This window comes from Podarcis tiliguerta (assembly GCF_965153285.1).
Source record: "Podarcis tiliguerta genome assembly, chromosome: 2".
NCBI classification, from domain to species: domain Eukaryota; kingdom Metazoa; phylum Chordata; class Lepidosauria; order Squamata; family Lacertidae; genus Podarcis; species Podarcis tiliguerta.
In genome coordinates this window covers 56536194-56550176 of record NC_139535.1, presented here as the reverse complement: position 1 = coordinate 56550176, position 13983 = coordinate 56536194, and the positions used below count along the sequence as shown (strand labels likewise).

The window sequence follows — 13983 nt, the reverse complement described above, 5'->3', positions numbered from 1 at the left end:
CTGGCAGTGGTGGCACCTGCTGCAGCAGCAAGAGGCAAGGAATTCCCAATGGGGACAGTAGCCATCAGCAGCCTTATGCCAATGGTCCACGAAAGACTGGCACTGGCCCTGCTGAATGACAAACTGGATCTAGTAGAGAGCCTAGCCTGACACTCCTCCAGGCACGTCCGATAACGGAACTGCTTTTATTTTTCTTGTCCGTGCCTCTGCAGCCAACAGGACACAGTGCCAGCCCCATTGGTTTCCCATTAGTATTTTAAAGGAAGGTTAGGAAAAATGCCTGCCTGTTGTAGATCATGCCTTCACCTCCTGGCTACAAGTGACCAAGACACAACAACCTGCTTTTACCCAGAGCACTCAAACAGGGCCATTGCCATGTGCAGGTTCCCTCCCTTCCCCGAGCAGCTACTACTGCTTCTGGCTGTGCGAAGGGCTTAGCTGGTTTGGGCAAAGTGGAAATGAGTCACAGAAGTAAAGAAGGAGGGAGATGGAGCTCAGGAAGATGAAAGACCCTGAAGTCTCCTGGGGGCCTGGGAAGCCAAGGCTGGTTTGTAACTCTAAATTGCTGACAAACAGCAATGGGAAATGTTGCTGCCTAGCTCTTAGCTGAGCTGCTCAGCGTCGCACAGCACATGCCAAGCCTCACAGCTCCATTGCACAGATGTGCGAAGGCTTGGGGAAGAGGCAGCAGCTCCACCCCATGGTGGAGAATGCTCACAGCATCTGATTCAGAAGACGCGTGCTATGGACCTGCTACTTCAGGAAGGGCTTGTAAGGAAAGCTGGGACTGGTAAATCCACAGCCAACATCTATTCAGGAACAACTGGTTCACAAAGCTGTCCAAGTGCCCTGCTTAATCTGCATCAAAAGCTTTCTGGCTCTGACCTTAGGAGCCAAAATATAGCTGGTTCTGTCATTAAGGAGGGAGAAAGGAGGACAACCTTAGGTGGTGGATTTTCGGCACCATTTCTCAGTATGTATCTCTTTCTCACAGAGAAAAGCACTAATTTATTAACTGAAAATTGGGACTGCCATGTGAACTGCTGCTCCACAAAATGCACCACAAGAATTGGTTGGCTAGTGTCCGTGGCATAACTGGTGACAAGAGACACACTCTAGCCATGGGCACCGAGAGGAATTTTTCAGGGAGGGTGGGGGGCTGCAAATACTCCAAATAAACAAACGAAGGCTACTTTCTCACAACACAAATGAGGAAAATATTTCTTTTACATTTTGCCTCATATCACAGGTTATGCAAATGCCAGAAACGTACTTACAGAAAAGAAACCTTTTTATTGAATTTATTACAGTAGATGAAAGGAAAAAGGGAAAAAAAGAGAAAAGGAAAGGAAAGGAAAAGAGGGGGGAAAGAAACAAAAGAAAACAGAGGATAACGACAATAATTAAATAACATTAGAATGTAATTAGAGTTACAAAACTAATATATATGTAAATATATATGTATATATATGTAAATATACCACAAAAGAGAAACCTGTGAATCTGGGGATCATGGTTTATTGGGAGGGAGCACTGCCCCGCCCCCGAGACACCCAAAACTTTAGCCTGTACCACTTTGTAATTTTACAGAAAGTTAATTTATTGTTTATTCAGTGCTTAGCAGCTGAATGTCCCCAGTGTGTCACTTCAGGAGGAGTGTTTATGTAGCTTTTGAAAACTGGGGATGGAGGATGGAGAGAGAGTGAGTGAGAGAGAGAGAAGGAAAACATTAAACAAGGTATCCTTCTCTGTATAGCAGCTAACAGACCCATAATATTTGGTACTCCCTTTATTTTCACTCCCTCTTTCTAGTACTGGAGTGCATAGCTTCCGTTTTTAAAACTCAAAGTTGCCAATGGGTGCACATAATGGCCTTTGCTACAATCATTCCTGCAGCAAGGGTGATCCCTTCCTGCATTCCACCTCCATAGCACTAACTTACAGTTAAGGGAGAACAAAGATCTGGGATTCATCCTCTGTCTGAGAGGACCCATAGTACAAGTTAGTTACATTTGAGCTCCCTCTAGAGATCTGTCAAGGAAATGTGCTAGTAGCTGTTCAATTAGCTAACATACAAGTCTCTGGCAGAGTGAAAGGCCTGATCCTGACATTTTCTTTTAGAAGGCCACCTCCTTAAGATAAATGTAAACATCGGTCTTATATCCACATTCTTGTTGCACCCCTGAAAAAAAGCCCTTTAAATACTGCGTTAAAGTAATGCCCAGCTTATTTCAGCTGCCACTCAATCATCAGATTTCACATTGTCCTGAGGTAGTACAGGCAGCAGCCAAAAATTAAACAAGAGGGAACTATTAATTGCTGGATCTATGCTACTCTGTCTTCCCTGTTACTATCAGACATCAGCAAAGGTCTTGTCTGGGAGCTGCATAGAGCAGTTTAGAACTTGCTCCCTGCAGGCTTTGCCACCTGATTCAGACTAAATCTTGCTGTAACCCAGCATGGAGTGGGTCATTGGTCCTGTAGGGCCACCATCCCCAAATAGCTAGATTTTTGACCTTCTGCTGTCAGCCAGTGAGAATCATACTGGGCATGGGGCCCTTGCTATGCTGAGGCATTTCATCTGGGATAGAGAACTGTCAAATTTCTGGCCCTAAGATCATCCAACAGATTTTAGCTACTTTGCAAAGCAGATGGAGAGGCTGGTGGCTGCTTTGCATTGCCCAAGGAACTCCATCCATCAATCCATCCTCCCATTCCCTTCAAAAGGTGTAGTCAGAACTCCCAGGAAGAGATGGCTTATCTTTCCTTAACCCTTTTGCCTCTTCCCAGTCTTCTATTCCTGCATTTAAATTCCTGGTTTCTAAAAAGAGGGATCGAAGACAAAACTGACCATGAAATGTATGGCTGAACTTGGACATGGAGCGGGGGGGTCATAGCGACAAGTGGACTGCAGCCGCTGGAAAGTGCTGCACACCTTCTCTCTGATGACTAGAGGGTAGGGTGAGAATTGGGGCAAACAACATTTGTGGCCATCAAGAGTTAAAGGGATGCTTTAAAACCACAGCGTATCATGTCCTGGTCCAAGCTGGGTTGACCTGGCCATGCACAACAAGGATCCAAGAGAGGGGGCAAGTAGGACCATGGACAGCTCACTGCAGCAGGTGATGGCAGTGATGGTAGCAAGTCAAGCCAAACCACACCACAGCTTGGACACTTTGTTTCTGCAATTGTTTGGAGCCAGATGTCAACTTAAGGACCAAGCTGCATGTGAGGCATACTAAGCACATCACCTGGAAGCACACCAGTTTTTAAAAAATAGTGAGAGGGATTTTCATCAGGACTGTAGCATGTGGGGATGGTAGGTTTAACCCTTTCCCACCCAGTCATGAGCCAGATGAAAAGTATCCTCACTCCCATCCTACAACAGTCTTTGACAGGGCAATTGCTTCAGAGGCTCTGTCCTTTAACCTAGCCTACCCATTCTCTGAAAGTGGGGAGGGGTCTGTGTCTCTGGCTATGGCATATCAAGAGTTAAGTTGGAAGCGATTTAGGACAAGGGTATGCTTGAGTGCTCACACTACATTGGCTCTTGAGCTGTACTTACATTGCTGGAGTGAAACAAATGCATGATATTTACCAGAATCCCAGAACCACACTGGTAACATTTGGATGAGCAGAAGAGGTGGATCTCGGGGGATGTCTCTACATTAGCTGCTTTAGACACCCCAGAACTGTGGGGATTATGTAGGAGTTTCCCATATGATCTGCTATTCCCAACTGTTCTCAGCTGATCACAGCAAGTCCTGTGCCTGCAGAAAAATGAGTCCGGTAATCCTCATTGGACACCAGGGAATGAAGTCTGGATTCCCAGGTGCATTCTGCCTATGATAGGCTCTCCTGAACATCATCTGAGATTGAGGGCAGTGGGGTGACCTGAAATTGTTAACTCCACACCCAGAGATGGCACACCCAGCTCAGTTCCTATGAACTCATGCTGACCCTGAGTATGCAATAGTTTATTCCAATTTCAGTTTTTGAGGTTTGGGTGAGTGGGGCAGAGCCCACACTGCGTGAGAGCATGGCTGTATGAGGAATAATAGCTGAAAAGGAACAAGCTGTGCTCAGGAGTCACTGTGGTTTCCTAACATCACTTGCAGGGGCCACCAAGGACATGGGTAAAATGCTGGGAGGCGAAGAGGAGAAAGACCCCGATGCCCAGAAGAAGGAAGAAGAGCGACAAGAAGCCCTGCGGCAGCAAGAGGAAGAGCGCAAGGCAAAGCATGCCCGCATGGAGGCGGAACGGGAAAAGGTCCGGCAGCAAATCCGTGATAAGGTGCGTAACACACACACACACTGGCTAGAAGGGAAAGGCCATATTACGTATGTATGTATTCATTTATTTACAGCATTCATACCCCACCCTTTAGCCAAAAAAAGACTCTCAGGGCAGCTTACAAACTCTAACGATCTAAAAAAATATATTACATGGGAGGAAGGAGTAAAGAGTAAAGAGTCATGTCCATGACACTTCTGGTAGAAGTGGCTCACCATGTGACTCACTACCACACTAGCTTCCAGTGGGTTAACATGACTAAGGGCTATTTATGCAACCCCAAGAATTTTGCCCCAGTGGCATCCTCCCCTTCCTGCTTACTGAGCCAGTCACTGGAGATGGAGAGGCAGCCTTTGGTGTTGCAAAGTTACCATCTTCTTCCTTCAGCGAAATGGCCTTTGGTCACCTCTGGTCCCCAAATTTATTACCCGGATGCTTTGGGGGAAAGAGGTTCCTTAAGACTGACAGCAAGTGCTCACCCAGCAGCTGAAGTACTGCCTCAACCTCTCCTGCTACCCACCCACTGCCTCACTAGCTCAATGTGCATCCATTCCTGCCTTCACAGTGCTGCTGATATTTTCTAGAAAGGCTTTGGGTTTCTCCCTCCTGATCCCTATGGTGATCCCAAGACCCTGTGCCTGCAGAAGTAACAGCCTGTTAAGCAGAGATCACTTTAGCTCAGGCACAGGCCTCAAAGACTGCCATTCCCTCCGGGACATCACACCCCTGCACACTGATGAATGATTATGCTCTCATCTGCTCTCGCTGTTTATGCTGCAGAGGAGAATCATTCATGAGTCTATGGCGTGTGGTCCCAGGGGGAAGAGCAGCCTTCAAATTCAGCAAAGAACCACTGTGGCCTGCCCTATACTCTGCATGTCTGCTTTGCCCCTTCTGTCCATCCCTCTCTTCCCACCTCCTATCAGCTGTTGCTGGGAACCTTTTTATTTGACATGTGGCAAGGGGGAGAGAAAGGGTCATTGGAGGACCATCATCTATCCTTTGATTGGTGACCAATATGTATCAGGCATATAGACTGAAGATGTCCAGGACACAAAGATGTCCAGGATACATCAACTGTGTGTCAACGGACTGATTCAGGTCATCAAAGGAGTTCTTGATGATTGGCATGTTGGAAGGACTCAACTCCTAATTTCGTCGTGAGCCCAGACCCCAAACCAAAAGGATGAGCAGAGGGATAGCTCAGTAGGTAGAGCATGAGACTCTTAATCTCAGGGTCGTAGGTTTGAGCCCCACGTTGGGAGAAAGATTCCTGCATTGCAAGGGGTTGGACTGGCTAACCCTTGTGGTTCCTTCGAACTCTACAGGTCTGTGACTCATCACTGCCTGGCAAATCCTTTCCCTGTCCTCTAGGGACTAGCTCACACTGCATTTGATTACTACTATATACTGGATAGCTGGACAACTGAAAATGTGAACAGACTCCATTTAAAAGCATTGTGTGTGAGATGATAGAAATATATGCCTGTGCTGGATCATGCTGACATACCAGTTATGATTTGATGCATTGCATGCTCACATAGGGACAGACACATGTGTAAAGTAGACCCTAGGAGCATGTATTTGCTGCAAGACTTTTATCTACACGTCTGGTCTGTCTGTATGTCCACCTTCTTTTCCTGAGCTGCACAAGCAGGAAGAGCATCACTAGAAAGCTGAACTGGAAGGGAACGCAATCATCTACATTGGCAGAAAGTCTGAACTTTGATTTGTGGGGAAAGGCATGCAATGGTCCACCATAATTCTGTTTCGAACGCAAGCATTGAGAACAAAAGTCTCTTGGGGCAGATCCTCTCTCTGTGCCACTCAGAGAGAACCAGCATTGGGAGGATTAATCAGCCAGGGTGCATCCTGCACCTCACTGCTGAGAAGCTTTAAATGTTCCTGTTGAGCCCTGAGCGATTCCACTGGGAAAGCAAGTGTCAAATTTCAGCACAGACACAGTATTCCGCCAAGAGCAAATCAGCCAGGCCGAAGAAAGCAGCTAAAGAGATGTGAATGGTGGGAGGAGGATAACAGGGGCATCAAGAGGACAGAAACATTGTATGTGGGGAAATTGCTGTGAATGCAAAGCGACAGGAGGCCAGGGGGAGAGTGAAAAAATAGAGTCAGTAGGCAGAGAAGGAATTCCGTGCAAGGTTGGAGGGAAGGATGGAGGGAGAGCATTCCAGAGCCTCCTTGTTCAGTGGCAGTGTACCTCTGCATACCAGCTGCTAGGGCTAGACAACCAACAGGAATAAGTGGTTGTCTTCCAGGTGCGCCAGCTTCCGCCCAGCATTGGGGGCGGGGCAGCATGTGCGTGTGATGTCACACCCATGGTGTGTGTGATGTCACATGGTGGGAGGAGACCCAATGGGGCCCAGCGCACCCTCCAAAAGACATGACAGGGCCTACTCCCAGCCATGGGAGGGCCCAACTGAGCCAGTCACAGCCGCAGGAGGGCTTTTCTTATCCTGACTCCCCCAGTTTAATTGGATTAATTCAGTTTAATTGGATTTTCCCAGGTACCAGTATAATGAGAAAAGGAGGCAAACTTCTCTCCATCCACTTTCTCTAGAGCATGCATAACTTTATGCACCTTTCTTATGCCCTCTCCCCCCCCCCGCCCCCCTTGCACACTTTTCCTCTGAGCTAAAAGGCTCTAGACATATGATCCATGCTGCAAGATTAACATCAGCGCTGGGAGCCAGGTGGGTGGATTCTGGGCGTCTGGCAGAAAGGAACCTTTCCAAAGATGTCTCTCCCCAGTCCTTATCTCTCTCTGTCAATCACTGCCCAGTTCCTGGCTCTCACTGTCCTCACATTATTAGTGGGGGCGGTGTGGGTCTCCCTTTATCGCCCACATTGTAAGTGGATGTATTAGGGGGCTGGTGCTCACTATCTGCAATCTTCAATATCCTTCTGCCGAGGCAGATAGCGCAGCAGCCGGTGCTGCCTCTGCCCAGCCCATAATATCTTGCTAGCAGGGGCAGATGGGAACAGAAGATTCCAGCCTTGTGCAAATGAACACACAGAGCAAGGCTTTTTCCGCAGCTTATTTTTCCATTTGGCACCTGGCCCTGCTCACCACAGGCAAGTGGCCCTCAGAAGGCTACCTCAAAGGAAGTGTGGCCCCGGGGCTGGAAAAGGGTTCTTCAGCTCTGCCATAACATGTTTCCAATTCCTTGCTAGTGTCTGTTGCTCTTGGTAGGAGCAGCCACTTGCATCCTTGCCTCTCCTGTTGTTGTTGTTGTCATCAATTTCTATACCACTTCATATTTTAAAGGAAAAAATCTCAAAGTGGTTTGCAACACATTAACACATCACATAAAGCAACCCAGAATCAAACATTGCTGAAGAACGTCAACTATAAAGTATAAATTCAAAGCAACAGAATTAACAGCAAACTAAAATGTTACCTTACAGATTGGGAAAAAAAACCACATTACTAATGGAAGTCAAATATAAAATGCACAGTTAAAACAGCGTATTTGCCAAGGGGATGCTAAAGCTCGTCATTCAGCCATATCCTCATGGAGCCGGGGCAGCAACAAGAGACTGGCTTGAAATGCAGCATAGGAAGCCTCACGGGGACATTTGTGGGTGCCGCAACGGAACCGTCAATGCAGCTGCATGCAGGTTCACTCAGAAGTAAGTCCCAGTGATGTCAAAGGGACTTAACTCCCTACTGAGCATACTCAGAAATCAGCCTGCAAAAATAATGGCAAAATAATTCTTTTTAAAGGTACACTTTGCATGGTGTAAACCCAAACTGTGTCAAACGCCTGCGTACCTGTCTCTGACTTCTTGTGGGTGTCTCCCGTGCAGTACGGCTTGAAGAAGAAGGAGGAGAAAGAGGCGGAGGAGAAGGCAGCGCTGGAGCAGCCGTGCGAGGGGAGCCTGACGCGCCCCAAGAAAGCCATCCCAGCAGGCTGCGGGGACGACGAAGACGAGGACGAGGAGAGCATCCTCGACACGGTGCTCAAGTACCTGCCGGGCCCACTGCAGGACATGTTCAAGAAGTAGCCCTGCCCCACCAGCCCCCTGCCCTGCGCTGCCCACCATCCCTGGCACTGCCAACTCAGAGCTTGGGTTGAAGGAGGGTGCTCCCAGTGGGGCAGGGGGGGATTTTCATTTATTTATTTTTTTACTTCATTTGATTCCTTTTTTTTTTCTTTGTTCCAAGGGAAGACCCCACACGTGTCCTTGTGCCACGGGGCCCCTGCCGAGCCACCGCACCGCCCCGCCCCACCCCTTTCCCCCCAGGAAGAAGCACACCAGGCACAGGGCATGCTCCCCCCTCGCTGCACCTCTTGCTACCCATCAGACCAAAAACCACTCTCACCTGCTCTGCTCCCTGGAGCTGCAGGCTGGGCCACTGCCGGGAGCCTGCCTCCCCCTTTCCGATCCCTGCCCCGTGGCAGAGCTGGAGTTCTGTTGTGCCAAAGTGCCAGCTGGCTACATGGGGAAACGACCCCCCTCTCCCCCACCCCACAAAAAAAAAAAACTGGGCACAGGGTGAGGAACTTGGACCAAATTCACTGATGCAACCTCGTGGGGGCCCTGGGGAAGGGGCTTGGGCTCTGCCCCCCCCCATGCACATTCCTGACCCCCCCCCCATGTTGACTGCCAGGGAGGGACTGGGTGCCCATTTCCCTTCACACCTTGGGGCAAAGCCAGCCCCTGCACATTCCATCTCTTGACTAAGAGAGCAACCAAGAGGAGCACCCCCGCCCTCATCCTCGCACCCAAGGGCTGCTGGGTTGTTTCTCACATGCTTGGGGGGAAAGGAGGAGCTTGTTTCTGGAAGGAATCGAACTCGCACCCCCAAACACTACTGCTGAGAGACCTTACCTGCACCAAGAATTACGTGTGTGGGAGGCAGGGGAGAAAGCTGTCCCTGCTACGACGACTTCCATTTCAAGCACGCACATTCAGACACACCTTCCACAGCCCCACGACAGCCGGCCAAGGGCCAAGATTAAGCATCAGATCTTCCTTGCAGGATGACCTTTGATCTTGGGTTCCAAGACCTGTTGGCCCCTCATGGGTGTGGGAGACAAGAGGTTGGGAGGCGGCACTGTCACCCTGTCTCGGCCATCTTTTTCTGACCCAGTTCATCCTTTGTCATTTGAGCTGCAGGGGGTGAACTGGGGCAGCTACAGGCTGCAGAGTATGAGGACCAGGGCCATCCTCTTTCTGTCATTTTGCTCTCCAAAGCGGAGGGTTTAGACTGAGTCTTGATTTGGGGAGCAGGGGACTGAAGTGGATCAAGGGCGCTTGCAGACAGGGGCTTATTGTTGTGAATGGGTCATTTAGATGTTGCAAACAGGCCAGTGGCAAGAGGTTTACCCAGGGATTTCCCCAGAAAGGGTAAATCTGGGATAAATAAAGGGGAGGGAACACAGACAGGCATTTGCCTACGTGAGGAGCACCCATTCCATAATAAGCACCCAAACTCAAAGAAAGGGGAATAGGGTCAGATGCACCCAGCAGCACATGGAGGGTGGAATAAGAGCTCCTTTTTCCAGCCTGCGAATAGCCAGCTGCATTTGTGTTGCTGGAGAACCTGAGGGTCATCATCGTCACCTTCTTTGAAGGGGGCTGATGCAGGGACCCTGGGACAGAACTGCCAGCGTGTGTGGCTCACCCCTGGCTGGAAGATCAGTCTCTTGGGATGAAGAGCCTCAATTCATCTCTTAGGCTAGGATTGCTGTGGCTATCTTGGTCCCCCAGGATCCTGCTACAGGCCCCTGCAGATGCAAAAATGGTGCACAGAGCAGCACAGAGACAAATCTTGCCTGCACTACTCTTGCTTCCATGACCTAAACATCTCTTTCCTTCTCATGCTGCCCCAGTTTTCTCCTCAACTGAGAAATGCCAAGGACCGCCACCCCCACCCCCATTTACACACTGATTTCTGGGCGGGGGTCGAGGTAATGCATGGTCTTTGGGAGAATCTTCTGCTCTCCCACCTCTGCAGCCCCCATCCTGCCCATGGGTGTGGCGATCTCCAGATCACCCAACCCGCAAAAGAAAAACACCCAGTGACTCTCCTTTGTTGTGCTATTGTTGCATTCACTCCCTGCCTGCTAACCCCATCCTTTCTCCAGAGCCACAAGATTAAGCAAAAAGCAGTGACTAGGAGACAAGGAAGGGTGGTTTGGGAGTGGGGGGAGACGTCGCCCTGCTGTTGGTTGGCACCCTGCCAAACGCCACCAGACCTTGGCCACTGCTGAAAACAAAGGCAAGGGCCCAGCCTTCCTTGGGGAAGTCCTGTGGTTCTCATTCTTCTGTATATTTGTTTGGGAAGGGAGGTTCCAATTGTTCCCCCACCCCAAGATTCCCCGGTGCCCCTGGGGGGCTTTTGCTTTTTGGTTGGGGTTGAGTTTGAATCTGAAAGAAATCTCCCTCCATTGAGTGTCCTTCCTTCCTTCCTTCCTTCCTTCCTTCCCTAATAGTTAAAGCCATATCAGTTAGACTGCAATACTATCAACACTAAAAACTCTGCGGGCCGCGCTCTCTCATCTTGTACAAAGGAGCGTCCCTGGGGGGGGCCTCCCCCCCCTTGCCCGCTTGTCTGTGTCTCCGGCCACCCACCATGTGGCCCATGCGTGTCTTTTTTGCATTGGTGTCTCTGTTACAGGGTAATTCACCCCAACGCCTGCCATCTGTCTTATTGTCTCTGCTAGTCACTCACGAGATGGTCACTGTACGGCTCCATGGAGCTCAGGACTTGGGGGTGGGGGGGCAGAGCAGCTTCGGGGAGGGCAGAGTAGAGAGGGCCAGGGTGGGGGTGGCAAAGGGGAAGCAGCCCATTCAGCACCTTATTTGCTCACAAGCCGTTTTTGCCATGGCTGACCATTGTGTGTGCAATCACCTCTTACCAGACACAGAGCATGACTGTGGTGTGCAAGGACTGGCCAGCGGAAATTCAGGATGCTCCCTGCTGGCTGCTGGCAGGTGAGCTCTGTGGCGAGGTGGCACTGCTTTGTCCTGGGCTCTCACACGTCCGCTGGCTGCTGCTGGACCCTGCTGGCTGAATGCTGAAAACTGCAATAAGTCCACTTCTCACATGGGGCAAAGGGCTGATCCTGAAGCCAGCTTCCTGCCTTTGGGGTGGTGTTGCTGATGCTCTCGGTTTACTTTATTTTTTTAATGCTACAGCCACACATTGGTGGCCCGATCCCACACAGTGGGCTTTGACAGCCCTGGGTCCCACTGACCGCGAGGCTTCTGCTGGCCTCTGTGGACCTATTCTGGGCAAGACCTAAAGGTAAAAAAAGATAAGAGTCAAGGGGTATCAGAGAGACCTGGGACGGCAGCACCCACAGCAACAGAGAAGGATTAAACCTGGCTTCACCCTGTGGGAATCTCAGTGCTGCCACCGTGGGACTCTTCTCCAGTTACCTTTGCAATGCGGGAACACCAGCTATTTCCTGCTCCACCAAAGGAACATCAGAAACCACAGGAGACATGCTCATGCTTCAGCTCCTTCCCAAACACCCCACAACAAGCAGAGGCAACGCTGGTTGGGAGAGGAGCCATTGTATGGGCTTTTCCTATATCATGACCTTGGGCTTCTGATGTTGTCTTTGCGGCACTGGAAGGCACTACACTGCAGCAGTTCCCAGGCCACCACCAAGGTAGCCTGGAGGAAACCCCTTGCCTAGTGCTTCGTCATTACCACTTTTAGTAAATTGAGAAGAAGCTGCTTCTAATCTGATGGTGTATGTGCACTTCAGTGTGTGTGTTTGCACATAAGAGTGGGGGGCGGGGGATAAAAGTTGTAGCATATACACCAGTAGGTTTAAGCCAGCCTCCCTCCACCATCCCATGTATAAGACAAATAAATCTGGCCACTTCCGAGATCACTTAACTCCCTTTTTCTCCTACATGTTTTAAGGCTCAGAATCACACATATGAGTGTCTGTTTACATTAGTGCATGCCTGAGTCTGTGTGTGTGTGTGTGTGAGAGAGAGAGAGAGAGAGAGAGAGAGAGAGATGGATGGTTGGTTGGTTGGTTGGTTGGTTGGTTGGAAGGAATGCTCACTATTCCTTTATGATGTGGTGCATATCTCTGTGAGCGCATGGATGCATGAGAATGTGAGCAAAGCCAGTGGTGTACATGTGAATGTGCCAGTACTTGTTGCGAGGGCGGATGTGTGTGCGTTGGCACAAACCCAGGGGGCGTGCTGGAGTCTCCAGTGTGTCAGTGCCAACGTGTTCCAAGTGTGCAACCCATTTGTTTACAGATTGCTTCCAGAGCAGGATATCCCTCAGGGGCTCCACATGGGCACAGAAGAACTGATCCCAGTCGCCTCCAGGACCCAGTTAAGAGCATTGCCGGAGGGGCCCTGCATCCTCCCCACCCCGCCGTGCATGCATTCCCCTTTGTCTGCTTGCCTGTCACTGCTCTGTATTGGGAGGCGGCAGGCAGCCCTACTGCCTTGTGCACTAACCTGCCGGAATGTGTAAACCATCCAGTCTTGCTTGTGCCATCTCTGCTTTCTAGGGTCATTGTGTCTACCTGGCTAGTCCTCGTCCCATCTGCACCTGGGAAACACATTGAACACAGCGATAGGGTTAAGTGTGCTGAAGGGGTTCCCCAATGGAAAGATATGGGGCAAGCCGAGCACCCTGCGGGCCCTTCAGGTTAAAGCTGCTGGGGGACGTCCGTCTCCCGCCAGAGAGATGAACACCTTAGGCTACGGAGTGCACCACTTCTGAGCCATTGCCCTTGCACCCTGCCAGCCTTTCCATTTAACCTGGAGGAGCAAGCGGGGAGCTGGTGACACCCCTTTCCCTGCCCGGGTGGGGTGGAGGATGCAGGTAGAAGGGGACAGCAAAGAGTCAAAGAGGCTCCATCCAGCCACCCTATGGTGACCATCCTGCTCTTACTAGTCTTTGAAGAAATAATAAAATAAAGAAATTTGTACATTGCCCTGTGTCAAGCGTCTCTCTGGCTGCACATTTGGGAGGAGGGATTGCAGCAGTAGCGGCAGTTATAGAGAAGAGAATTGAGGTTGACACAGGAGCAACACTTCGTGGAAGAGTTGTGGGACTACCTCTGGTGCTCAGATTGCAAGGCAGACCCTGGAGACCCTTTTGCAACAGCTCCCTTCCCTACAGCTTTTAGACAGCTAAAGTGGGAGCGTGTTTTGTCTAAAACTGGGAGGGAGGGTCTGGGGAATTGGGTTGGATCCCTCCCTCCCCATTCCCCCATTAATTCAAGTGTTGCCCCTCTTTGCAGAGAGACTAGCTACAGAAAAGGAGAAAGATAGGATGAAACACTTTGCTAAGTTTGCTGTAGACCCGGGCTAGAGAGCCAGTTCCCCCCCCCACACACACACACACCCGATGTTGCTAGACTACAAGTCTCATCATTCCTAACCATTGGGCAGGCATGCTGGCTGAGGGTTATGGAACTGGAGACTCCCACAACTGGAGACTCTCACACTCTGGAGAGCTGCAGGTTAGCCACCTTTGCTGGGGCTTCAAATAAGGGTCCCTGCAGAAAAATAATTCATGGACAGGGTTCACAATTACCTCCCTTCCCCCTGCACACACCTCCAGAACACTGCACAGTGGGAGATGAGAGGGGCTGGTTCTTTCTGGCAAGCAAAAATGCTTGCTCTGACAGAATGCTCTCCCAGGTTTTGGGAAAGTGTACTTAACATGCTTCCTC

The 13983-nt window shown here is 50.1% G+C and overlaps 1 protein-coding gene across 4 annotated transcripts in view; it reads left to right on the top strand.

Annotated features, from left to right (window-relative positions):
* The window catches only part of CPLX2 (complexin 2), a 125351-nt gene extending 112113 nt beyond the window's left edge, over window positions 1-13238 (top strand). For all 4 annotated transcript variants that reach the window (XM_083424151.1, XM_083424150.1, XM_083424152.1 and 1 more), the window contains 2 exons: window positions 4119-4294; window positions 8123-13238. In XM_083424151.1, coding sequence (XP_083280277.1) covers window positions 4119-4294; window positions 8123-8320 — 374 coding nt within the window. In that variant the 3' untranslated portion in view covers window positions 8321-13238. The remainder of the gene's footprint in view (window positions 1-4118; window positions 4295-8122) is intronic.
* Window positions 13239-13983: the final 745 nt, after the last annotated feature.